This window comes from Octodon degus, unplaced genomic scaffold, assembly GCF_000260255.1.
Source record: "Octodon degus isolate 3935 unplaced genomic scaffold, OctDeg1.0 scaffold00079, whole genome shotgun sequence".
NCBI lineage: Eukaryota > Metazoa > Chordata > Mammalia > Rodentia > Octodontidae > Octodon > Octodon degus.
In genome coordinates this window covers 10,509,302-10,534,444 of record NW_004524655.1, presented here as the reverse complement: position 1 = coordinate 10,534,444, position 25,143 = coordinate 10,509,302, and the positions used below count along the sequence as shown (strand labels likewise).

The 25,143-nt window shown below is 52.9% G+C and overlaps 2 protein-coding genes across 2 annotated transcripts in view; one reads left to right on the top strand and one right to left on the bottom strand.

Annotated features, from left to right (window-relative positions):
• Gnaz (G protein subunit alpha z) overlaps window positions 1–18,332 on the top strand; it is a 55,357-nt gene extending 37,025 nt beyond the window's left edge. Inside the window, exon 3 of the mRNA XM_004636330.2 lies at window positions 17,157–18,332. Coding sequence (XP_004636387.1) covers window positions 17,157–17,501 — 345 coding nt within the window. The 3' untranslated portion in view covers window positions 17,502–18,332. The remainder of the gene's footprint in view (window positions 1–17,156) is intronic.
• Window positions 1–25,143, bottom strand: part of Rsph14 (radial spoke head 14 homolog) — an 85,649-nt gene that overhangs the window by 46,300 nt on the left and 14,206 nt on the right. The gene's annotated exons all lie outside the window — the stretch shown is intronic.

Below are 25,143 nucleotides of genomic sequence, written 5' to 3'. Positions count from 1 at the left end.
GATCGGACTCATAGTGATCCTTCCGTTTACAGCCTCCCAATTACAGGTAATTGCTTGGATTACAGGTGCACGCCCCCATGCCCAGGCTCAATTGCCCTCTCAGCATGCCCCGGGGGCGGGGCCGGCTCGGTAGGCCCGGAGATCGGACCCCCAGCCCCTGCATCTGCCTAAGCAGGTGCTTTAATCCACTGAGCTATTTGGCCAGCCCTAGCATGGAGTCTTAAGCTTTGATCACTGTCCAGAGGGCTTCATTTCCAAATGTCTTTAGAGTTGACCCTGGCACCTCTCCCACTGAGACCTAGAGGGCATGAAGCAGCCCAGGAACTCTCAGCCAGGGCTCATGGCAGGCAGGAGGGCTGCTGCTGTTTTGAGGACTGGAAGCGGTGATGTCACACGCCAGCTGCCCCATCCGACCTCCAGGCTGCTCTTTCACATCTGATGACCAGGTTATCCCGCTAGAGATGCACAAATAATTTTCTGGCCTAAAACAGCTGCTCAGGAGAGGCAGGAACCCTTGTCCTCAGTGCTCTTATCCTGCCACGTGCTTGCAGCAGTTCTTCAAAAAGACGGTGCTGAGGCTGGCACCCCCGCCTGGTGGGCACTGCACTCTAGGCAGTATATATCCACAACCTCAACCTCAGGATGGGAGCTGGAGCCAGAGCTGCCATGCCTAGGACCTGTACCCCAGGTGGGTACCCCAGGTGGGCCGTGCTTAGGAGCCAAGGAGCAGGTCTTGTCTAGACCATGGCTGCCAAGCACAACATGTATCTGCTCTAGGGGAGACTGTCACTTCATCTGGATTTCAGACAGAACCTGAGCTTGCTCTCACCTTCTGCCTCCTGCAGGTAGAGATGCTGGGTTAGAGGGTGATAACCTAAGTACTTTTCTTTTTCTAAATAGATTTTGAGCCTTGCTGAAATCCATCATGAGCCCCAGTTGCCCACTAGGGCAGGATCTCTCCTCCTTACCCCCAGATTCTCATGTCCATCACAGGAATCCACCCAGCCCTGCTGCAGTGCTTTTGCAAGCATCAGCACCTAATGTACTCCTGGGCAGAGCCCAGCAGCCAGGCGTGCAGAGCGTGCACCTTGCTAAACAGTGCTAGGCAAGATGCTGAGCTGTAGGTCCCAGGGGGTCTTCGGGAGGTGCAGCAGGAGGCCCTTCACACACTGCAGCTGCCTTGCGCAAGCTTGTGTCTGTGTTGACAGCCTCCAGTCTAGAAGGCACCTGCATCCTGCTGTCTGTTAATTTCCTGTCGGTGACTGACAGCAGGGGGACTAAGATCAAGCCAGTCAGATTTAACACAGAAGCAAATAGGAGATAGTTCTCATTTCAGCTAAAGCAAACACAGTCCGGGACTGTTAGATGAGGCAGCTCCTCCCTGCAGGCTGGGCAGACTTGTGAGCTCATGCAGGACCCACGCCAGAGCTTCACCCCACAGGGCCACCTTCCTGCTGAGTGTGAAATGGGGGAACAGAATTCGGGGGCTTCAAGCCCATCCAGGCGAGTGCTCCCAGCATTTTATGGGAATTTGTTGCCCCAGAACTGGGAGTCTTGGAGTGTTCCTAAACCAGCCCCACTGGGTACATGATGCACGCTGCTGTACCACACCTACCCTGGGGCTCTGCCTCCCTGGGGACTTTGACCAACACCTGTTGGAACAGGAAGGTCTCATTAGGCTCTAAGATCCTGCTAGTCATTGATTCTGAGATCCAGTGAAAACAACAAAACAGTGAATGTGGGGTGCTGGGCTTGTGTTGAGAAGCCACTGTCCCCTGCATGTGGTCCTAATGTGGCATAGTATCTGTGCTGCACTCGGAACCCCTCTGGGACATGAGAAGCGCTCTGGGTACAGCTCCCATCTCTAGCCCATACTAAAGCTTAAGAGTGGGTAGGACCCTGGTCTAGCAGTGGTCCCAGGGGTGTCACATGGCCACATCTGTGCACCTGGAATGCCCAGATGTGGGCTGGCCAGCAGCGCAGCTCTGAGTCCTGTAGCTCCGGGGGATAAGGGAAATTCGTGAGACTCAGAACTGTGAAGATTAGTAGAGGGGGGTTGATGACAGAATAAGTAGAAATGGAAGGGTCATGAACACAAGCTGGTGCCTGCAGGTACAGCTTCTAAGCCCTTGGCCGGGCAGTGAGGAGCCCCCCACCATGCAGAAGAAGAAATTTGGGTTCCTAGAACCTATTGCCTAGGTGGCAAAGCCAGAAACCTCCTGACCTAGAGGCACTGTCACCTCTTGACAGAGACCCTCAGCTGTTTCCTAAACAGGGTTAGGAAGCAGTCTCTCTTGCTGTCACTTGGAATTGCCCTGTTCCCCACTCCATGCTCTACTGGCAAATAGGAGCTAGCCAGAGGCTGAACTGCTATGCAAGGCAGGAAGTAGGTCTGCCCTGTTTCTGGCAGGTTTAGAGCGAGGGCTTTCCAGGCTATTAGGGCCTGAGTGACAGCTTGCCCAGCAGCCTGTTATCTTGTTTAAATAGCTCTTGCTGTTTGAAGTGGTAAGGCTGATGGTGCTGTTACTATGGGCATTGCACTGTCACTGGGCAGAGCGGGGAAGGTGAGGGCACAGGTGAGCAGAGCCTCTGACTTGTGTCCTTGCCGAGAACACTTCCCTACCCAGCCCCCAGCCCAAGAAGTCCCATCTGTCATCACCCAAGGCCTACAGGGCTGAGTGCCTTGTAAAATGGATGCATCTCCTTCCCTGTCTGGGCAGCCGCTGAGCAGCCTACCCTGGCTCAGGAAGAGATAGTGACAGTGAGAGGAATCCAATGAGGCAGGAGAGAAACGGAGGCCCTGAGGAAAGAGTGAAGGCCCCAGGGAGGCCAGAAGCCTCAAAATGTCTTGAGTTTACAAGATACAGCCACCAAGTTGCTAATCCTTCTGTATCGCTCTCTAATCTCCACTGGCACAGGTGGGTTGTGTGGATTCCAGGCTATTTGTAGGTGGTAGTAACACCTGGAACTTGGGGGAGCAAGAGACAGGCAGCTGGGCTATACAGTGTTCCAGCAAGTAGCACATGAACCCACCAAGGGAGAGCAGCCACAGAATTGGGTTCTGGGCCTTCCATACACAGAACCCCAGTGTGCTAAGCCACTGAAATAAAATCCAAGATATGGGATCAGATAGTTCCTGATCATTTTTAAGCCAGACGAACACCTGGTTATCAAATGCCTTTTCAGTCTGTCCTGCCAAACTGACCCACTGAAAGACAAAGCTAGCGTGAAGAAGGATGCAGGACACCTATCACAGGGAGGCCAGGCTAGAGGCAGGCATGCTGCAGAGTAGGGAGGCCCGGTCCTGCCACCATTAGAGCCTCCCTTGGGGACCTGTCACCTGCCCCAGCCACACCTTAAGCATCCTCCCTACACCCTGATCAGGCTACTTCTGGGATGTGGCATACAAGCCAGTGCTGCTGTGCTAGACCCCAAAGCATGTAACATCTGGCCCTTCCTGCCATGTGCCCGGTGGGGAGGAGAGCAGACCCTGGGCCTCCTGTGCTCACAGGCGGATGACTGGCAATAGCAGGGTCCAGTGGCGCTAAGTGCAGCTCCGTGAACTCAAGGGTTGAGGTCGTGACAAGGTAGGACTTCAGAAGCAGGAACCAGTGAGCTGACCCACTGTGTGAGCCCAGGGAAACAGCAGTCGCACAGAAGGACAGCACGGCACAGGCCCCCAGGCAAAGAGGCCACGTGGCTGAGGCAGCAGGTAGGAAGATGTAGGGCCCATGTGGTCAGCAGGCGTCTGGAGGCCTCGCACAGCAGGCGTGGTCACAGGATGCATGCAGGACGTGGGTCCTAGCAAGCGCCAGCCTTGGCGGCAGAGACAAACAGGATCATGAAGATGCACGCAGAACAGGTGCAGGTCGAGCGCACTCACAGCCTGCCTGACACTAGGCCTTTCGTATGCCGTACTTCATGGCTTGTACATGGCCTCAATACCTTCTCTGGTCCCCAGGGCCCAGCCGAGACAGCACCCTCTGTGCCACCTGCCCTGTGGATCGTACAGCATAGCATGTGTGGTGCTAGGTGCATTTGTGTTCCCTGAGCTCCGCTGGGCAGCTGCTGGATGTGCGTCCCTCTGTGAAACTCGGTGCGACGTGAGCAGTGCGCCTGGCTCCTCTCTGCCCCTCAAAGCAGGGGAGTGCTTTGGATGCAGCAGGAGCTTTGGAACGAGGAGCGACCCTTTGGGGTCCAGAGTAAAGATGCTAGAGGCCACCACCATACCTGGGGAGGATGGGCTTTAATCTCTGCCCTGAGCCCTGTATCCTCTTAGGAAGAGCGAGGTCTTTGTGAGGCCTGGTCAGCACCCGGTGGGTGGGTAAGAGATGCTGTGCTCCAGCTTCCTCATTACTGCCTGTTGACCATGTCCCTGTTGTGATTCACTTCACGTTTGCCAAAAATAACTGATGTCTCACAGCTAATAGGACCCAAGGATCTAAGATAAGGTGCAGTTCAAGGAGAACCGAGGCAGCCACCAGTGGGCCTGATCACAAAAGGCATTGGCAGCCCTGCTGGTAGAGGGAGACTCAGAAGGGGCAACTCTGCCTTGCTGAGAGAACAGCTGCTGCCCTTCTGGCTGCCCCCAACTGCTGTCCTAAAACTAAAGTGAACCAGGAAGGGAGGGGTCAAATCAAAGATGGGTGGATACTGAGCCTAGTGGGGGCCTCCCCAGGGGACCTGAGGACAGAGGTACCCAGCTGCTGGACATGCATCCCTCCTCTGCTTAGGAAGCTCCTACCTGGCTCCAAGGCTTGATCAGGAAGCCCAAGAATAAGGTAGGGTATGGAGCTAGGAGCCATGGAGCAGCTGGGATTGCTGTAGTGAAACATAACAGAAATGGAGGCCCTGGGCTGAAGTAGTTGGACCCAAAAAAGCTTTTCACATGGGCAGGGCCATGCCAGTTCTGTCTCAGCATCCTGTGCATCCACTAAGCTACAAGGCAGTATGGTACTGGGACGCAAGGACCAGGTTTGGAGAGCAGGTGAGCTGCCCGGCCTGGACAGCTGTGTAGGGAGTAGTGACCGTCCAGACGGAGAATACCCACAGTGACTAGGTAGTCCAGAGCGCTTCCCTGCCCCAGCCTCGTCTTTCCCTGCTAGCCACTAGCACGATCCTTTCTAGACCTCCAAGCAAACCAGTTTCAGGGTCAGTTAGGCTTACGAAGTCATTAGCCTCATTAATCCAATTCTGTAGCCTGTCAAGGCAGCATTTAAATGGGCAGGAGAAAGAGTTGAGCACTAACTAGATTGGACTGGAAGTGACCCCAGGTGTCTAGCTTGTCTGTAGATCCTCCCAACTCAAGGTCAGAAGTGGGAGTGGGACCAACCCTGAGGGTGATTTAGGGTATGCGTGGGGGGGGGGGGCTCCTAGGTACTAGATTAGTGAGTAAACAAAGGAACCTCATTTCCAGCCCTGTAGTGGTGTCACAGGGGACCCCATCATGGCTTCCTCTCCCTGGTAAGACAGAGCCACTCACGTCACCAAGATGAACAGAGGCAGAAGGCATCATGGCAGCCCACACACAACAAGAGAAGCCCAGCTGAAAGAAGCCACAGTGCTGAGGGTGAGACATGCCCTGGGACTGTATTCATTGCTCTTAATGGGAGGCCCAGCACACACACAGGTTCAAATGAAGCAAGCCAGGAGATCCAGGTCTCCCCAACCCCCGAGGTCCTCTCCCACTATCCCAAGTGGCAGAGGAGTAGACATTGGGCTAGGAACCTGCTGTAACACAAGGACCGGCAGCTTACTCCTGCCTTTGATCTGTGTTGCTGTGAGACTCAGGGTGGAGGCATCCTTCCCAGTTGTCATGGAAACAGCAGTGCATCTGCCGAGAGTCTGGGTGCTAAGCTAAGCAGAGGGAGGGGCAGCCGGGCCCAGTGGCAGCTGCTGTTACCACCTCCTAGCAAGAAGGACTTGAGGGGCTGCCATGCATCTGAGTACATCCTGCACACTCAGGGTAGCGCAGAGCCTCCTCACCTGCTGTCACTCTGTGGGCAGCAGGACCATAGACACATCTGTCTTGGCGGAGTAGGCTTAGCTGTGATTCCATCCAGGCACAGAGAGCTGAACACACGGGCCCTTCCCCCAGGGTCTTTTCCACTCAGGAAACAACACTGGGATTCCAGTAGGCAACAGCCGGAGCTGGGACTGCCTGGAGAGGCCTGAACAGTGCCCAGCCCTGAGAGTGTGAGCAGAGATGAAGACTCAGGCCCTCCCCCCTGCTCCTGTGCTGGGCCTCTGTTGGGAAGGAGTGGCCTCGCTGCCTGATTGGGTTTTGTCTGGCTTTCCCTCTGTCTTCCTTCCCATCACCCTCGTGTATGTACGCCCCTTGAGGACAGGGAAGATGGACAGTGCCCTCCCACAGAGCTTCTACAGCAGAAGAGAATGGCAGAGCCAGAGAAGCTGACTGCTGCAGGCAGGCCAAGTCACCAGACAATTGTAGTCACCACAAATCTCCAGGCCCAGGGTAGCAAGGGACTTAATCTAGTGCAATGGCAGGGAAAGTCTCCAGAATCTTCCAGGATTTGGGACAGGATGTAACTGCCATGCCTAAATGTGATGGAGCCTAGAGACAGCAAGGTCTCAGAGGAGCGAGGGGTGACCAATCAAGGGCCCAGGCCAGGGCCAGCTTCACAAGGACACCAAACCAGGTTACTACAATAGACTCAAGTAGCCATCTAAGCTGAGCAACAAATCAAAAGCAGGAGCTGTGACCCCGACAAGGGTGTGGCACCCAAAGTACCACATCAGTTTGGTAGTAGAATGAGGTCGAGAACCCAGGGCAGCTTGTACCTCCCAGATTCCTTCTCCAGGGAGCTGGCTGAGCCATGGGAGAACAGTCATGCCCCCAAAGTCACGCAGGCACTCAACAGAATCCCCTCTGAATCTGCCCCTGTGCATGGTAACCCTAGACCAGGTTGACTTGCAGATCCAACCACTTCATTTCCAAAGCAGTACTCCAACCCCAGGGCGCAGCACTGGGAAAGTGTCCTGAGAAGCCAGATAACCAGCTGGGAGGCTGGCTCCTGGGTTTACATCCCAGTCTGATCCCCTGCCTGTGGCAGCCTTAGCCTCACTCATGACATAGTTGGACTCCCAAGGGGACCCAGGAAATGACACAAAGTGATACTTGTGGAATTTGTGTAGAACATTATCCCCATACCTTGGGTGTTCCTCCTTTAGCTCCCTGAAAGGACACTACAGCCACATTTAGGGGTCCCAAGGGGCCCCTCTGCTGCTACCCCAGCTGTCACAATCCCAAACCTTGCCATGGGTGTATCTCTGAAAGAAGCGAGAGGTACTCTTGACTCTCTCTGACTTCCTTCCCCAAAGCAAGCCGGGTGCTGGCCTCGGTGTCCCAAAGGCCATCTACTCTATAATACATCTGGCCACAGCAGTCCAAGCTCCTGAAAGGTTCAGGAGCCCAGTTACTCAAAACACCTTTTCCATAAGGTGTGTGACCAAAGGCCCACATCCAGCAGTACAGTGGACCTAGGGACAGCCAGTCTGCAGTTAGGACAGAGGAAGGGAAAGGTGGCCCAATACCCTGCCAGGGCTGGGAGGGACAGTGATGTAGAGGATGCCACCTCTGTGAGGGCAGGGGCACAGAGGCTGGGCTGGTCCTGGGGGAACGCAGAAGCACTTAGACACAGCACGCCAGCAACCATAGTGTGGCTCGGGTGGGGGCCAGAAGGTCCATGAAGACCAGCTGCTAAAGTACAGGGATCCTCTGTGTGGGAACAGGAACTGAAATGTAAAACTAGGGAAACATCATGTGGGACCCATGGAGAGGACTTGAAAAATGGGCCTGGGGGCCTGGCTGAAGTCTCCAGAGCTCCAGCTGAGCCAGGCGCAAGAGACTGGGTATATATAAAAGCAAATTCTGATGTCCCGCTTTCTGAGTAGATGTAGCCCGCAGAGGGTCGCTCTAAGTGCAGCTATCTCTTCCGGTTCACTTGGGGCCTCCCAGGGTGTCACTCCTGGGCAGGCACCCTGGCCCCACGGCACATGCCAGGAAGGCACATGGTGAGCTGCTGCTGAGCCTTGGTGTCCCACTGTGATCAGACCTCCACTAGAAGGAGAGCTGAGTGCTTGGGACCCAAGGGGGCTCTGTAGCGGCGTGGGGCCCCAGCAACGCCTTCCTGCCTGCCCAAGTGAAATCTTGCTGGCCCGAGCCACCTCCTCCCCACAGATTCTACCTGGCCCCATCTTCCGCACATGACCAGCCTCCCGCCTATTGCCAGTTTCAAGAAGCTGGCATGGCTGCCCCTACACTTTGGTCTGAATGCAGGTGCCGGATAGACCCTGGCATCCCCTATAGGATGAGCTTGAAGTCCCATAGGAAAATAAACTCAGGAGTTTCCTGACAAGAACTCAATGACTGGCTGGGGAAATACAGGACTCCAAGTCACCTGCATCCTGGGCCAGCTGGCCTCTTCCCCACAGAGCCCAGGGCCAGGAGCACTTGCCTGCCTCCTACATCCAGCCAGCAGGGCCTTAGGAGCACCCCTGAACACCTTACATTTCTCTGCTGGCTTGCAGTGAGGAGAAACCCACCCCACCCCACTCTTACCCTAAAGACTTAAGTGGTTTCCTAAGTGGTTGACATTGTCCTTGGAGTGGTTTTGCTTGTTGTCTTCACCCCGCTTGCCTGCCAGCAGCCTGACAGGTCTGACAGCGAGGGCCATTTGCCCTCTACACACCAGAGAAGTTGGGATACCTGTGTCCTAGCATTCCTTCAAGGGGGTCTCAGTGCAGTGGCAGGCTCTTCTTGCCCGCCAGGACTCTAGGCCTCACCCACCTGCTTCTGCCAAGCAGTGGAGAGTGAGGGGCAGTCACTGCCACACTGAGGCTACAGGCCAGAATATGTTGAGCCCCACATCAGCAGTCCCCCTGCACCCCTTGAGCCATATCCTGCCCAGTGGCCGGCAGCCCTACACCTTGGTACCCGCAAGGCTTTCAACACAGGGGCCCCGAGCCTCATCTCCTACTGCATGAAGGCAGTTGACAGGTGGTCCAGGCCGATGTGAAATAACTGCCTTGGCCTCTGCGTCAGGGCTCCGTCCTGGGAGCCTGGCACTCTGTTGCCCTGGCTGGCTCAGCTGTCTTGTGAAAGGAGCTCATTCATGTGCCCTGTCCAGCCTCCTTCTCGGATGCAAAGCTGAATTCACTGTTCTGTGAACACTGCAGGCTGTTCTGCAGTGGATTGTCCTGGGCTGCTTGGACTATACCAGTGCAAGAACTTGTCTTCCAAATAAGAAAACTGAGGCCCAGGGCAAGACAGTGCTTTCCCACACAGCTGTTGTAGCTCTGAGCAATGACTCTTTGATTCAAAGAGTCATAGCATTCTCTACACTGTTGACGGCATTGTCACTGGCAGTCACCGGCCCCTGGGTGTGGGCATTAATTGATCCATTCCTAATTCAGCACTCGCCTATCTTGTGAGGGCAATAAGTTGTTTTACAGGTAAGGAAACCAAAGCTCTAAATTGCTAAGACCTGATGTTGCACAGTGTTTGGCCTCCTCTTTCACCAAATAGCAGTGACACCAGCTCCCCTGCTCATCTTGCCCAGCACTTGAGTCCCCCCATCCCACGTCCTTAGTATAATGTTGTCACATGGAAGCTACATGCCCAGGGAGGTGAGCCAGGCAGAGGGCTGGAAGGTGCTCCTCAGTGAAGGGGTATCAGGACCTACTAATAGAACTAGGGCTTCTGGGTCATCTATTCCTTGGGGTTATGCTGACACAATGAAGCTGAAATCTTGACATTGTCTCCATTTTATATGAGATCTGGGTTTTGAGACCCTTGTTTGGGGCAGTGTTCTTGTCCTGTGTTGTATAACCCAGTAAGTCCTATCCTGGGTCCTGTGGGGACCTGGTAAATAGTAGACAGGGAGACAGAACAACAGGTCAGTAAGGAACCTTCCCCACGGGCTGGTGAGATAGCTCAGTGGACTAAAGCATCTGCTTAGGCAAATACAGGGACGGCAGTTCAATACAAGCCACCACATACTGCACCAGCCCTGCCCCTAGGGTGGGCTGTGCCAGCCACAGAGTCCGGGCATAGTGGAGCATGCCTATAATCCCAGCACTGGGGAGGCTGAAAACAAGAGTATCACTATGAGTCTAAGTTACATAGTGAGACCCAGAAACAACCAAGTATATTTAAAAGAAAAGTGAGAACCTTCCCCAGCCACACAGCATGGCGAGCAGCCACCACTGGCACATTCCCCGACACAAGACGGGCCCTCACCCAGCCCGGCCACAGCATTTGATAAGGTTCTTGGTTGATGGTGCATGTTCAGCAGGCTTTGAAGATAAAGGTCCGCCTCCGACTGTGTTTGCACAAAAGATGGCTCTGAGCAGTGTCCCCAGGGATTATCTGCCCATTAGCCAGCATGGGAACAAGTGTGTGAGGCCTTCAGGAACAGCTGTCGGTGGTTGAGAAGGAAAGTGTCCCAAAGAAGACTTGGCCCATCAGCACCACTTCTTAGGATAGGAGGGGTTGGTGGCACCCATAGGCCACAGAGCTGTCGACGGGCATTTCTGAGCAGCAGTCACCCACTTCCCCCACTGTTCAGGGTTCAGGACTGATTTTCCAGCTAGTTTTACTTAACACCCTTTTCAGCTGTACAGGGAAACTAAAAATCTTTCTAAGGTCCAGTTTACTTGAAGCATTAAAAAAAGATTGTTCATTTTGAAAATTGTATGGGTGGTTTTGTTTTAGCAGTGCTGAGGATTGAGCCCAGGGCCTCTTGCAAGGTAGGCAAGTGCTCTACCACGGAGCTACATTCCCCATCCTATTGTTCCCACCCTATTTTCATGGTTTCTATAGCAGTTATTTACGGCTTCCAGTGGGGAGAAAGTGGCAGCCATCCTCACCAGTCTGAATCTAGGGCCCCTTGTGATGCCTTGCCAGCCAGGCTCACCTGGACAGATGATGTGCTCATGAGGACTGAGGTTGCAGCGGCGAGGGAAGGGCCCAGGGTCCCACAGAAGAAGATGAATAGAGTAACCGCCAGCCACTGTCACGTGCTCACTATGCATGTGTGCCCGGTGCACAGTTAAAGCCTCACCCGCTGTTACCATGGGTGAGGGGTGAGAGACACAGAGAAGCCAGCATTTGGCTCAGGGTGATGCATGAGGTGCTGAGAGGTGTGCCGGTGGGTGGTGAGCCGGCCCCTGTGAGGCACGGAGGTGTAGGTAAGTCTGAGGACACAAGGAGTAACTTAGGCGAGAGAGCAAGAAATATATGGGTGGGCCGGGGAGATAACTCAGAAACTTAAACACCTGCCTGGCAAGTGCAGGGTCCAGAGTTTGATCTCTGGTACCACAAGAAAAAAAAGAAGAAGAAGAAGAAGAAAAGAAATACATGGTTCATGAAGAGCCAGGGTGAGGATCCAGATTTTGTTCCTAGGAGCTGTTAGAAGACAGGGAAGCAACAGGGAGACAAAGCTAACCTGAAGATTCGAGAAATAAACCAAGGAGACAGTTTGAGAGCCATCCTGGTGCTTCTCCTGCTTGGCCTGGTCCCTAGATTGGGCCCTGAGTCGCCATATACAAGACTTGGGTGGCCTGTGTGTGAGGAGAGTAGGGGAAGAACACCGCCCTCTGGGCTCCTCCACAGACAGCACTGTGCTATCTGCCAAGAGAGCCACTGTACTAAGAGCCCCAGCTCTGTGAGGCCCTGCACCAGCCTCCTGCCTCCCTGGGTAGCCCTCCTGAGCCTCAGCATGCTGTCTGACCTATTAATTAGGGGAACAGTGGCAATGAGCAAGCTGCCCAGCCCTTGAGGCTGTTCTGTGCTCCATAAACTAGGGGTACCTGCTCCAAGGAGACTGGCCAACATGGAGTGTAAGAGGTCACAGCCTGATGAGCCTGAGTGACCTGTGGCCAGTGCGTGGATGTTGTATCCGTAGCTGACCCCTGGCCTGAAGAATCGAGGCCTATATCCTCCTTTATCTTCCTGCTGCATCCTGCTCTGTGTTCGCAGTCCTTCTTGCTGGTGAGATGACATCCTAATACCAAGGACAGAGCCCATGCTGTGGCCAGGGAGAGCACCTAGGGGTAGGACAACCAGGGTCCTGGCCCAGCAACTCTGGACTCTTTTCACATTGCACCTTTGTAGTCCTGGCATCTTACAGATAAGGAAACAGAGAGAAGAAATGGCTTGTCAGGGGCAAAGCACACACTGCTGCTAAGAGTGAATCTCACAGCTTGGGAACATCACCAGGAACAGCTATCCCTACGGGTCTCTGGGAAGGAACTGAGACAGGCCTCAGCCCCTAACCAAGAAAACAGATCCTCTGCTCCTCATGGCCCTCTCAAAATTGTGCTGAAGGAACTAGGCCTCGTTGGGCTTCCACAGTGCTGCTGCCTGGCTGCTCTGTTCAGGATGAAGACCCCAAACTTGAAAATGAGCAAGCTGGAAACCCCTTAGGGATAGTTCATCACGGCCCCTCCTCTCGGGAGGAAGCCAAAGCCCAGATGAGTGCCACCCTCGGGTAAAACTGGCTCAGCAGCATCGAGTACATTTGGACCTGTCTGAGCTAGAACATTTTGCAAATGGCCCAGAAATGACTGCGGTACCCTGGGGATTGTACCCAGCCACTCGGTGGCAGACACGCCTTGTTACAAATCACTGGCTTCCCACAAACAGTGAGATTCCCACCATTGCACAGGCTTCTGACGAGAATCTCTGCTCTATGCCATTTATGTAAATAAATGTGCTCGTGAAGCTCGGCCTTCTCAAAGGTGCTGACCTGCTGGTGAGCAGGCCCTAGAGCGCGCCAAGCAGGCCTCAGAACCTGAGTGGGCAGGGCAGCAGCTACTGCAGCTGCATGACCTCCCTGGGTAGCCCTCCCACCACGGCTGCTCCACAGGCAGCTGGAGAGGGAAAGGAAAGGGGGCTTCTTGCCCGAAGAGGACACTGGGTTGGTGGAAAACAAGGCTTTCCACTGACGCCATGGCTAAGCCCTGAGAATGTTGGCCACACTCTCGGCCTCAGTCTCTGTGTGAACTGGGAGGCTTCCTCCTGACAGTGGGGTCATGGCTTATATAGCCAGTTCCTCTGATTCCTGGATCTAAGGAGAACATGCTTGCTTCAGGTTGATCAGGAAAATCACTTAGGACAAGGGAAAGTGCTGTAGCTTGGCCAGAGTCAGGTGACTCAGAGCTGCCTCTGGCTTTGTCCTGGCACACACTGGCCCCCATCAGGCTGGATGTCACCCAGCCCCACAATACCACCTTCAGGTTTCTCCGAAGTAACTCACCTGTGACACCAAGCAAGAAGAAATAGAGAACAAGGGGGAGGCTGGGACACACACACGCACGCCATGGAGAGGGAGAGGTGTCAGGGAAGTTCCCAAAAGCCTAACTGGAGATAGAACCTCACGGTACGGGGGCACAGCCAGATGCTGTAGATAGGTAGGTGGGGGCTTCTAGGAAAAGAAGGTATGAGGTCTTGGTATGAGGCCTTGCCAGGTGAGCAAAATCTCAGAGGCGGAGGTACTTCAGGGGCAAAAGCCAGACACAGTGTGGCACATCACATGCCCCCATACTTAGGCCTTTGCACACCTCAGTTTCCAGAGTTACATCCCAAAGTAGCGTAATTGCTTCTTACGAGGACTGAGCTTGAAGGTAAGTAGGGAGGACTCAGGATACCATTGCACCCACCTGCCTGCGTGTCGGACTGTGGGAGTTCAGGAGCCACTACGACACCAGCTCCGAGTCCAAAAGGCATCTATGGGCAGGTGTGGGCGGTGCGGGCAGTATACCAGGTCAGGGACCGGACAGGGCTCCTGCCACCACCTCTGTTATTGGTCTGTTGGAAGCAAGCATGACAATCCTCCAGGAGTACAAGATCATCTTGCCAACCTGAGAAAGATAGGATCGTAACTGTGACCACCTGTGGTTCTTCCGCCTCCACCAGCCTGCTCCCCACCTTTGAGAGAAGCAGGCCTCTGGCATAGGGACAATCCAGGGAGAGAGGAAATACATGAGTCATTTGCTAGCCCTTCAGACACTTCGAAAGGGTGTGCGCCACTACCATGCTACACATTCTAGGCCTTTTGACCAGCAGTCCCAATCTAAAAATCCCAGGGAGTTTTGCACATCTGCCTGTCAGCAGTCTGGTGCCCTAGGTAGGGAGGACTCAGCAGCAGCATGGCTGTGGGATGGAGAAGTGGTTAGTACAGGGGTACCCCTGCTCTGAAGCTCCATGTTGTTAGACCAGGAGGTGGGCTCTTGGTTGGTACCTGCCACGGACTCTTCTGACTCCTGCCAGACAGAGCTCAGGAAGTGGGACTGGAGTAGGGGGGACAGGTGTGTGCACAAATAGAGGTTTTGTTACTCTCTGAGGCCTGTCATCTCCCAAGAGCCCAATACATGATGGTGAATGTGGTTTCCCATGGTTTGTTTCAAGAAATAGAAAAGAAACCAGAATCTTGGGCCGCACACTATTGACAAAGCCAGAGGAACCTGGGTATGAGAATAGGCCTGCAAGGAGGGAGGGTCCTGAGCTGCCAGGAGGCCTAACTGTGCCCCTGCTGTGGCTGCTGCAGCCGCTGTGACCCTGAGGAGCACACACAGAAGCCCCATCCGGCCAAGCATTGCTCTTCATCCCCAGTCTCTTGAGAGATGTCTGCAGGAAAGGAGTTCAGCCTGCTTGAGTAGAGAAGACTCGTGGTGCCTCAGGACTCGGATATACAGGGCATAGGAAGAGTGGCTGAGATGGCATCAGGGATGGGAGTGGGGTCTTCCCAGGCACACGTGCCCTCCAGAGCATGGAGCTAGTTGGCTCCAGCACTGGTACATTGCTGCACCATGTGGGGATGATGCTCTTGCACCTCCCTTTACCATATTCCATTTATGCCCAGCAGTTGCTGGGCAGCTGAGCTGGGTGCAAGAACCATGCCACCTGTCAACCCAAGTAACCCAACAGCAAGGAAGGAGCCAGACCCAGATCCCTGCCCATCCACCCTGGAGCCCTAGCCTCCACACTGCTACTGACGACCCCCTTTGTAGCCCACCTCTTCTGGAAGCTTGCTAGCCCTGCCTTGCCCCTGCTCCTGCAGCCCCAGGGCTTCCACCTCCAGGACGCTATCACCTAGCTTAAGAGTTGGAGCCCCAGGACCTGCTCAGCAAGACCCAGGAATTTGTCAGTTCATCTGCCCAGTGAATTGACAAATACGTGCTGATGGCCACATGGGGTACAGAATTGGGGGTCAGAATCGTAACTGCAATTACATCATCCCGGTGAAAAAACAGTGGCTCCCTTCCCACAGTCATCTTGACAGTATGGCTTCCAGGAATCCATTAGTGCTAATTACTCTCCCAGCAGGGTGTGACATTCCTAGACCACCACCAATTTCTCCTTGGCAACCTGACACCCAGATTCAACTGTGGAGGCTGACACCTCAGGGCACTGCTGGGGCTGGGGTCCCGCCTCCTGTTCCAAAGAAAGGGTAATTCTCCCCTGCCTACCTACACCTGAAGCTATTCACTCTTCAGTGTTTCTGTTCTATGTTCATTCTAAAGGCACCGCAAGATTAGATTGTTAAAAACACGGGGCCCAGGGAGATGGCTCAGTAGAATAAGCGCTTGCCTGGCAAGTTCAAGGACCTGAGTTCAATCCTCGGTTCCGCAAAAAAAAAAAAAAAAAGGTTGTTAAAACATAATCTCTGAGGTAGATACAGGATCTCAGGGTAATGACACTTGCTTCCCAACATTTGTTTTGTTAGCCAACACTGTCAAATCCTGTACCTGAGACCGTGGGCTTTAGAGGGTAGGTTTTCTGTGTGGCATCCTCCCTGGTACCCCCACTCTAGGGCAACCTCTGTTGGGTCCACCCCACAGGGGCAGCAAGCTCAGGGCTCCTGGCCAACAGACTTTGGCAACGTGTGTCCTGCCTTTCCAAGCCTGTTTCTTCATCTGTAAAATGGGACTAGGCAGGTGTGAGGGTTGGAAAGGCAGAACCTCCTGTCCAGCTGCAGTGGCCATGGTCATTGTCATTGCTGTGGCTGATGCCTTCTGTCCTTGTTGTCAACACTAGCTACAGTTATCGTGGTCAGTATCCCAGCTGGTGATATAATCTGGTCAAAAAAGTCCTTAAATCCAAAGCCTCTAATCTTGGCTATCCTCAGACTCCTGGACACTTGGCTTGCTCAGTTTATCTTAAATTGAGAGGCAACTTTAACTAACAGAAATTCCTTTTCGGAAGCAAGAATTGTTAGTTTTGAGGGGAAATGGCAAGTTTGGAATCAGACAAAAGCATTATGTTCCCTAAAGCCCAGAGTTACCAGAATGCAGTAAAGGTCCTTAGAGGAGAGGGAAAAAAAGGAGAAGAAAGCTGGGGGCACACTCGGGTTTGGTCGCTGCTTTCTCCTGGGATGTTGTCCTGCTGTCTGTGAACTGAGCCTGCCTGTTCAGCAGAGGCCCATGGGTCCCGATCCCTGCGCCGTGCATGTGAGCACCGACACCAGGGAGGGCAGGGAGAGGATCCTGGTGCGAGGCTGACATTTAATTTCCAGCTCAAAGAAGCTGGATTCTTCAGTTACGAAAGTGCACGCTGCCCCCTCACAGGTACCTCAGGGCAGGACTGCCATTTCAAAGGACTGCACTAAACCCAGACTTAAGGGGCCTGGGGAGATAGCTCAGTGGAATAAGTGCTTGCCTGGCAAATGCCAGGTCCTGAGTTCGATCCCTGGTACCACCAAAAAATAAATAAAATAAACCCAGACTTAGGCTGGGGGAGAGGCAGTCTGACAGCAGCTCTGCGGAAGACTGCAGCTTTGCAGTACAGGTGTGGGGCAGGCTGGGGCTCTCAGGAGGAGGCCCACAGGTGGGAGGAGGCTTGCTGGGCATAGCTACAATCCTGAAGCTAATGTCAGGGTTACTGGGTACTTGTGCCCAGAGGAGAGGCCCTAAGCATGTGCCACAGGCACAGTAAGGTAGGAAATCAACTGTTTTTGTGGAAAGAAAGTAAAGACAGATTTGAGCTGTCAGAGGAAGGACTTTCCAGAAGAAGGGAGGTGCATTCTGAGGGCCCAGCATTGGGCTGGCAGACTCGACTAGGGGGGCTGGACTGTGCACCGAGGGGATCAGCTTGCTGTGGGCCCTAACACCAGCATTTTCCTCCCTCCACCCAGAGCCGAATGGCAGAGAGCTTGCGCCTTTTTGACTCTATCTGCAACAACAACTGGTTCATCAACACCTCGCTCATCCTTTTCCTGAACAAGAAGGACCTGCTGGCGGAGAAGATCCGGCGCATCCCGCTCACCGTCTGCTTCTCGGAGTACAAGGGCCAGAACACATACGAGGAGGCTGCTGTCTACATCCAGCGGCAGTTTGAGGACCTGAACCGCAACAAGGAGACCAAGGAAATCTACTCCCACTTCACCTGCGCCACCGACACCAGTAACATCCAGTTTGTCTTTGATGCAGTAACAGATGTCATTATACAGAACAATCTCAAGTACATTGGCCTTTGCTGAGGAGCTGGGCCCAGCCCGCTTGCCTGTGGTGAAACCTATGGGGTCTCACACCCCACCTCGTGCTAGAGAGGCCTAACCCAGGGGCAAAAAATGGGGGCCCTGAAGAGTGTCCCCTTGTCCCTCGGCCTCCACCTCCTTGGCCCCACATTTCTGCAAACATAAATATATATGAATAGGTTGCTAGGTAGGTAGACAGAAACACACATGCGCGCACGCACACACACACACACACACACACACACACACACACACTGGAGATTGCAAAGTCTTTCAAAGTGTCGTCGAGGTCTCTTGAAACTTGAGGCAATGCTGTCACAAGGTCACTCCAAGGCTACCCTGCCTCTTCACTCTGCCTTCCCAAGTTGGTTCCACTTTGCATGGGGGTCCACACTGGATTGCTGGGGAGAGGCAGCAGGGCCAGCGCCGAGTCAGGACAGCTGTGCCCCTGTCGCCTGGAGGAGGCCCAGCTTACCGCCCGAGCCCCGTACTGGGGGCATTGCCACTGACCAGGAGTGAGAGCCAGAACAGGGCCCGTGCTCTGCCCTGCTGGCCACACCTACACGCAGTCACACTGCACCACGTTTGCCCCGGACCTGGACTAAGGAGCCAGGTGACAGCACTAACCAGACCTCCAGCCACTCACAGCTCTTTATAAACAGCTTCAAAATATGCAGCAAAAATAAACACAATAAAAAACGAGTGGCACGTTTTATTTCAAACTAGGCCAGCTGGGTTTCCAGCTTTTCTTTTACTGGTCTGACATTTTATAAATTTAAACTTTGTTTTTCTTCTCCAGTAACTTTTTTTTTTTTTTTTTTTGCCAAATCTTGTGGAGTTTTGCCAGAAAAAATACTGAAAATTTCAAATGCAGTTGAGTATTCTTTTTTAAATGCAGATTTTTCAAAACTTATTTTTTTTTCAAGTGGTCCTTCTTGTGTCTGGCTTGCTGAGTGTAAACGTTATCTGGACGATTCTGTCCCTCTGCTCCAAAGATTTCTGGGGCAAATGGCAGTCCTGCACCAGCCTTGCAGGATACCCGTTGTACATAAGCCTCTGCAGTGTCCTGTTATTGGTGCAATTTTCTGCTTTGTTTTTATTTAAGAAAATTAAATGTGACGTATTTAAAGAAGGTTCTTCACCTAGGAGCGAATGAACAATAGCTAAATGTCTTGGTATTTAAAGCATAAATTATCTGTGGCTTTGCAGAGAAAAAGAACAGAGGCAAGAGACGGCGTCCCCCATCCCAGGTCCCTGCACACCCAAGCCTGAGATGGGCAGGGGGCCACTATGACTCCTGTGACGGCAGCCAGGGTTGTGGGCAAGGGAGGCTCCACTGTGACCCTACGCTCTGGGCTTTCTCGCCCCAGGGCACAGGGGCACTGGCCTTGAAAGGACTCTGGCTGAGGGCTGTGTGTAAATACGAACCCCTGCTGCTGAGACAGACCCCTTGCCAAATCTTCTCAGGCCCTCGTTCGATACTCAGGAGTCCAAGGTCAGTGTGCAGACTCACAGCCAAGGACTTACAGACATGTACAGAGGGCAAGAGAGGAGCTGGTGACCACAGGAAAGGGAGAGATTGTCTACTTTAAGAAAATAAAACATCCTGAATTAAGCCAACCTTTGTCCCAGTGTGTTGTGTGAGGGCTGATTTGTGTCTCAACGTGGCATCGGCTAGGGAGGGCCAGGACACCTTTGACACCAAAGGTCCCCCGTACATCTCCACATGGTTATGTAAAGTCACTTTGAATTGAATGTCAAGAATAACTTCCCATGACCCTACTAGCTCTAGCCCAGTCTATGCCATTACCCAACAGGCACCTCTGCTGAGGTCTGAGTCATCACCCCAGAGCACAAAGTCCCTATATTGGAAAGGAACTGACTCCCCATAATAGTGTAGGGCGGGCCCTGGGGACCCACTGCTCACTAACAGGCTTGTGTGGCCAGAGGCTGCTAGGGGCAGTGGAAACGCACTGGCGAAATATCAAGAAGGTGTGTCTACCATGTGCCTGCTTCACGTGGGATGCAGAGCCAGGCTCTTTATAAATGATTTCATTAAAAGCACTCCACCTCTGCAGTTAGCCCACGAAGACCCATTTACAAATGAGAAGAGGTGTCCAAGGTCAGGGAGCCACAGAGGCATCCTGCTTCCTGGGAGAAGCACAGGGGTGATGATGCCTTCTGGAGGCCTGGAGCCCTGCCCTGGGCTGCATCCCATGGGGCAGGAGCGTTGGGGAATCGTACGTGGCACCTCATCCAAGCCCTGAGCAGGGCAGCAATCCCGTGCATACATGTGCACCCACACGCGTGCCTGAGCAGATACACGTGCACACATGCAGACCTGGCCCTGCAGCTGCTCCACTCCACTGGAGTCCACACAGGGATTTCCTCGCGTCTTCCCACATCACTAAACAGCAGGAACCTAAAGGGATTTTTGTTTAAGAGGAAATAATATGTGATTTAAAGTCATCGAGACTCACTTTGTGCCCTTAACTGCCAACTGTGAAAAAAAAAAAAAGTAATAATTTCACCCGTAAGCACCTTTAACCTAAAAATACGCAGCTAAAGGGAAAATACCAGGGTTCTGCCTCCTTTCCTGGTGTGTGTTAAAGACAAGAGGAGGACTTCCCCAGGAGAGAGAGTTTCCTCCTCCTTCTCAGCTTCCCAAGGGCTGCAGAGGAAACCCCGACTCCCAGACTTCCCTGCGGGGCTCCCTGGCTCCGCCCACTGCAGTCCTTCTGCCCTGGTTCTTCCCTCTTGCGTTCCCTGCCTGCCCTCACTGATCTCTCAGCCCTACACACCCTTTCCCAGCTTCATACCTCAATTCTGCCTTTTCTTCAGGATGCAACTCAAAGCTACCTCAGCCTTACTGGAAGTCTCATCTCTCCCCACACTCCATTGAGTAATAGTTCAAGGGCAGCACGTTACCTGACCCACCTTCTCCTCAGGAGAGGGGCTAAGAGCAAACATCCCCAGAGAGTCTTGGCCAGGGGTAAGTGGGTGTCAGAACTTGTAGAAGTAGATGCTAAAAAGCTGACCAAGGTGGTTGAAGGGGAGGAGACGGAGTCAAGCAGGCTGATCTGCTCTCTACAGGAAACTGTCCCTAGCCCTGCATGGAGCCCAGCCCACTCTCCCAGGGCATACCACCATGTGGCTCCCCATGGGAGAGTCCCATCTTCCTTTGTAGCCTGTGTGGTCCCCAAGATGTAGCAGTGGTCACAGTAATCTGATCTCCCCACAGTGACTGCTCACTGTGCGCTATGCTGGGAAGCCAAGATTCTGGATCCTACTTCAAAAAAAAAAAAGATCCTGAGAGAAGGCAACTCCTTGCCATTGAACAGTGTGTGACAAGTGACAAGCTGAGATTAATGCCTAAGGGATTGCACTCCATCTGTCCACACTGCCCGGAACCCCAGGGAGACATGCTAGGTCCTGAACAATGCCAACCATTCAGGACAAACAGGCACAGGGATGTGGATCTAGGTGACACAGCCCAAGTCCTAGGGACTGCGCTGTGAGGACACAGGACTGGCCAAGCACTGAGGGATGGCGTGCTGAGGGGATCATCTCCCTGAGACAAGCCTGACGGGGCTGAAGTAAGGAGGCAGGCCCCAGGCCAGTGCAGAGCAGACCTCCAGGGCGGCTGTGGTAATTCCATTTGTAATAAGATGTCTCGAACTGCTTGAGAATATTGCAAAAACCTTATGGGAAAGGCTGATGAAGGCTGCCTGCCCGCAACAGAGATCTGGAATCCTAGACAGGTTCAACATGGTCAGACAGGGAAAGGCTGTCCCCTGCTGGAGGAAGGAGAGATGAGAGAGGAGGCACGGAGCAGACACGTCAGGCTGAGAATCAAGCAAGCAGGGTGTCCCTGTTAGTGGGAAGCATCCTTACTACATCCAGGGGTGGTGGCAACTGCCCCCACCAAAGGCTATCAGACCCTGGATGTGCTGGGATCTTGGGGCACCCACCCGAGGGCAGGCCAGGAAAGTCAAGCCCTGGCCCTCAAAAGCAGCTTCTCTTCCCTGTATTCTGTAGTCAGAGCTAGAGGGTGCAGGGCCTGCTCTGCACCACCTGCCAGCCAGCTGGGCATCAGGCACAGCTACCAGGGGCCAGGGGCTGCCTGCCTGGGGCTGAGTCACACTGGTAACAGAAGCGAACATCTGTTGTGCTTCTCCAGCAGACCCTCTGCCCGGGAGGTCAGTCAACTTCCCTGGCTTGAGCTCCCTCTGAACACAGCCACCTCCAGATCTCTCTCTAGCCAAGACCATGTAATTCTAATAATGACCCTCTGCACCTCAGAAAGTCTGAGATTAAAACTGCATCTAAGCCTGGTGCACTGGCACATGCCTATAAGCCCAGCTCCTTAGGAGGCAGAAGCAGGAGGATAAGTTCAAGGCCAGTCCAGACAACTTAGTAAGACCCTGTCCCAGGATAAAAAGGGCTCATAGTATAGCTCAGTGGTAGATCACTTGCCAAGTATGCTCAAGAACATGGGTTTCATCCCCAGTATGGGAAGAAAGGGCAGCAGTCAGACATCTCCCTCGGCTGCACCTTGCCCCTCCTAAGACCAGCCTACTGCCCTTCTGGAGCCAGGAAGGAGCCAGTTTCCACAGGCAAAGTCCCCTTCCCTGCCTTGGCTGGGGCTTTCCTTCTGGTTAGGAGGGGCGCTTACCTCCATACCCAGGGCCTGACCGAAGCCAGAGCTGCACACAACCAGGTCAGGAGTACAGCACGGCCACCACACTGCTGTCCAAGGAGGGACAGCATGCTACAGCCTGGAACAAGGAGGTGGTGACAGGAGGAAGGGCCAGGTCAGACTCACAGCTGTGCCAGTGAGCACCTTTGGGGCTGGTAAGGGACCCTTTTAGAGGAACCTGGGGCTGTTTATATGCACTCCAAAATCTACTGGGAAAGAATCCTCACAGGTCTTTCACCCAGAACACCTGGCCATAAAATGAGACTTTTTTTTTTTCAACACAAACAGAGGTTGAGTTGAAGAGAGGTGGCTGGGAGCAGAACAGAAATCCCAGGTGGCGACTCAGGGCCTAAGTAACCAGGAGCCTGGCTGGTGCTCTGTATGGCATTTGCCTCTCCATGGGGCTTGAGAACCAGTGTGGAAAGAACGAGAGCCCTGACAGGGCAGGCCTCTGTCCTGGGGCGCCCCCTGCTGGTTTCTCTGGGAAATCATATGGCAAGCCTGACCTCACAGTGTGCAAGGATTCCAAGCTAAGATGGAAACCTCCCACAGAAATCTCACGTTGCAGGAGAGGAACCCGAGGAGCAATGACAGAGCAAGGGCCCAACATATATATGTTGAATGAAAGAACGATCGGGTAAGTGAACGGAAGCAAAAAAACTGCAAATGATCCTTTAAAACATGACATAAAATCTGCTAAAGAATATGTGATGTATGCTCGAACATCATGAAAAACATGAACACGAACAAACATGAACACCTGACGTGCCAGGTGTTCTTCCACGCGTGCCAAGAACGCCATGGTTTAAAAATTGCTTCGGTGGAAAGAGAGGGAAAGGGCAAGAAAATGATCAAGATATGCTACATACATGTACCAGTTCCCCAAAACAAACATCATTCTTTTGTATTACAAATGTACTCATTTAAAATGAAATTTTAAAAAGAATTTCCAGTGTGACCAAGAATAAGAAACCTATAGTAATGAGCACCATTGTATGCTGAGGGCCGGCTCGGCCCTGTACATAGTGCCCCTGCAAAACCACACCGGTGATGCCTTCCAGGCTCTCAAGGCCTACGCCACTGACCACTCAAGGTCACACACCCACTAAACCCACTAAAATAGAAGCCCATCCCCACCCAGACCCCAACTCAGAAGCCTAAAAAGGACATCATGGGGGCGTGGCCATACTGGTCAACCAGAAGATTCAGCATTCAGAGTCTCCCGGGATGGGCCCCAGAGTGCCTACCACGCTGCCTGCTTCCCTTCCCCCATTTGCCCAGCCTTCTCCCCAGCCCTTGCTGTAATCCCTCCACAGGATGCAAAGCAGACTCTGTGACAAAGAGTCCAGGCTCAGCATTAGCCCTGCAGTGAGGCTTTCGCTGGTTGGACTTGGCAGTGCCGTGTGCCCCACTCTTCATGATGCACCCAGTGTATGTGGATTATAGAAAAATCCTCAGAGAGATTCAGGGCTGTGGTGTCCACCAGAACCCGGATCACTATAGAGCTTGGGGAAACCAGGCAACATTGGGCTGGCAAGGGCTAGAAACAGAAACAAACAAGGCTCTGTTCCAGGTACTTACACAAGCTGAATGTGGGGGGAGGGGGGGAAAGTAGATAATATGGCAGGATATCTTCAAGAACTTGAGAATGGTTTCCTCTTAGTGTGTCTGTGTGTGTATACACACGAACCCACATACACACACACACACACACACAGAGGAAAAAAAGGAAAAGACTGCTGAAACTGACTACTGTATATTATTTAAATGAAAAATTGTGGGTTCAGTGAATCAATACATAAACAGAGGGAAGCCACAAGGGATCAGCAAAGATACACAACAATATAATACCTCAGCAGAGCCGTGGTTTGCAGGCAAGGCTGGGGGCCCGGGCTCTCTTCTCCTGTGCAGGAGCTTGGCCTGGGAAGCAACTGGAAATCCCGCAAAGCTGATGATGAACCTGTGTGTTTTGAGGGCTGTGGCCACCCTCCTTGGTAGAGGCCCTAGAGCAAGTGTATCCACTCCGCAGCCCAAGAATTGCATGCAACCCTGGACAGTTAGTACTGCAGCCCCACAAGATCATAAACTTTTAACATTATTATGTGCGTATTTTTTAATGATACTTTTCATGACCCAACTGCCCAGTGCTCAAGCACTGATTGTGTAAACACAGCACGCAGTAGAGGGGAGGGTGCGGTACACGTAGTCACAACCCACCTACATCAGACGTTACAAGAAGTTGTGAATTGGTGAGTAAAATGCGATGTTTACCAATAGGAATACTTCAACCTACTTACACATGTGTGTGCCTGTGAAGACGGGCACTTACTGGTATTAAGCAGACATGTAAGTTTTCTTATTTAATTATCAAGCTTGGGCTTGTTATTTCATAAAATTAAAATGTAAATAATAAAGGAGTGTGTGTGACTCATTACGTGAGCTGTTATATATTTTACATCCAGCCCAAGGCAATTCTTCATCCTTCCGTGCACCCCAGGCAAGCTGAATGGTTGGACGTCGTCGATGCCGTGGGACAGTGGTGACAAACCTATGGCACATGCGCTGCAGCCGCTGTTGGTTACCGTTGAGTGCTCTAAAAGGTTTGCCATTGCAAGAAGAATTCACCTGAGCAAATGTGCTCCCTGCTCATCCTGTCTGCAGCACAGGAGTGGAAACAACCAACATGGAAATACATTGCGATACCTTCAAATGACCGAAAACTGCACAGGACATAGGGGGATCATAGTCACTAAATATTGGTGGTTCCAGAGAGCACATTGGCCAAGCAATGGCCATGACTCTGACAAAGGTTCTACAATCTGAGGTACAGGATCTCAGGATAAATCCTGAGGGGATTTCACTGACTTTCTCAGACCCAAAAGCTACAACTCTTGTTGCATAGGTCCTGCTTTACCTTGGTCTTAACCATCCTGCAGAAAAGTATAA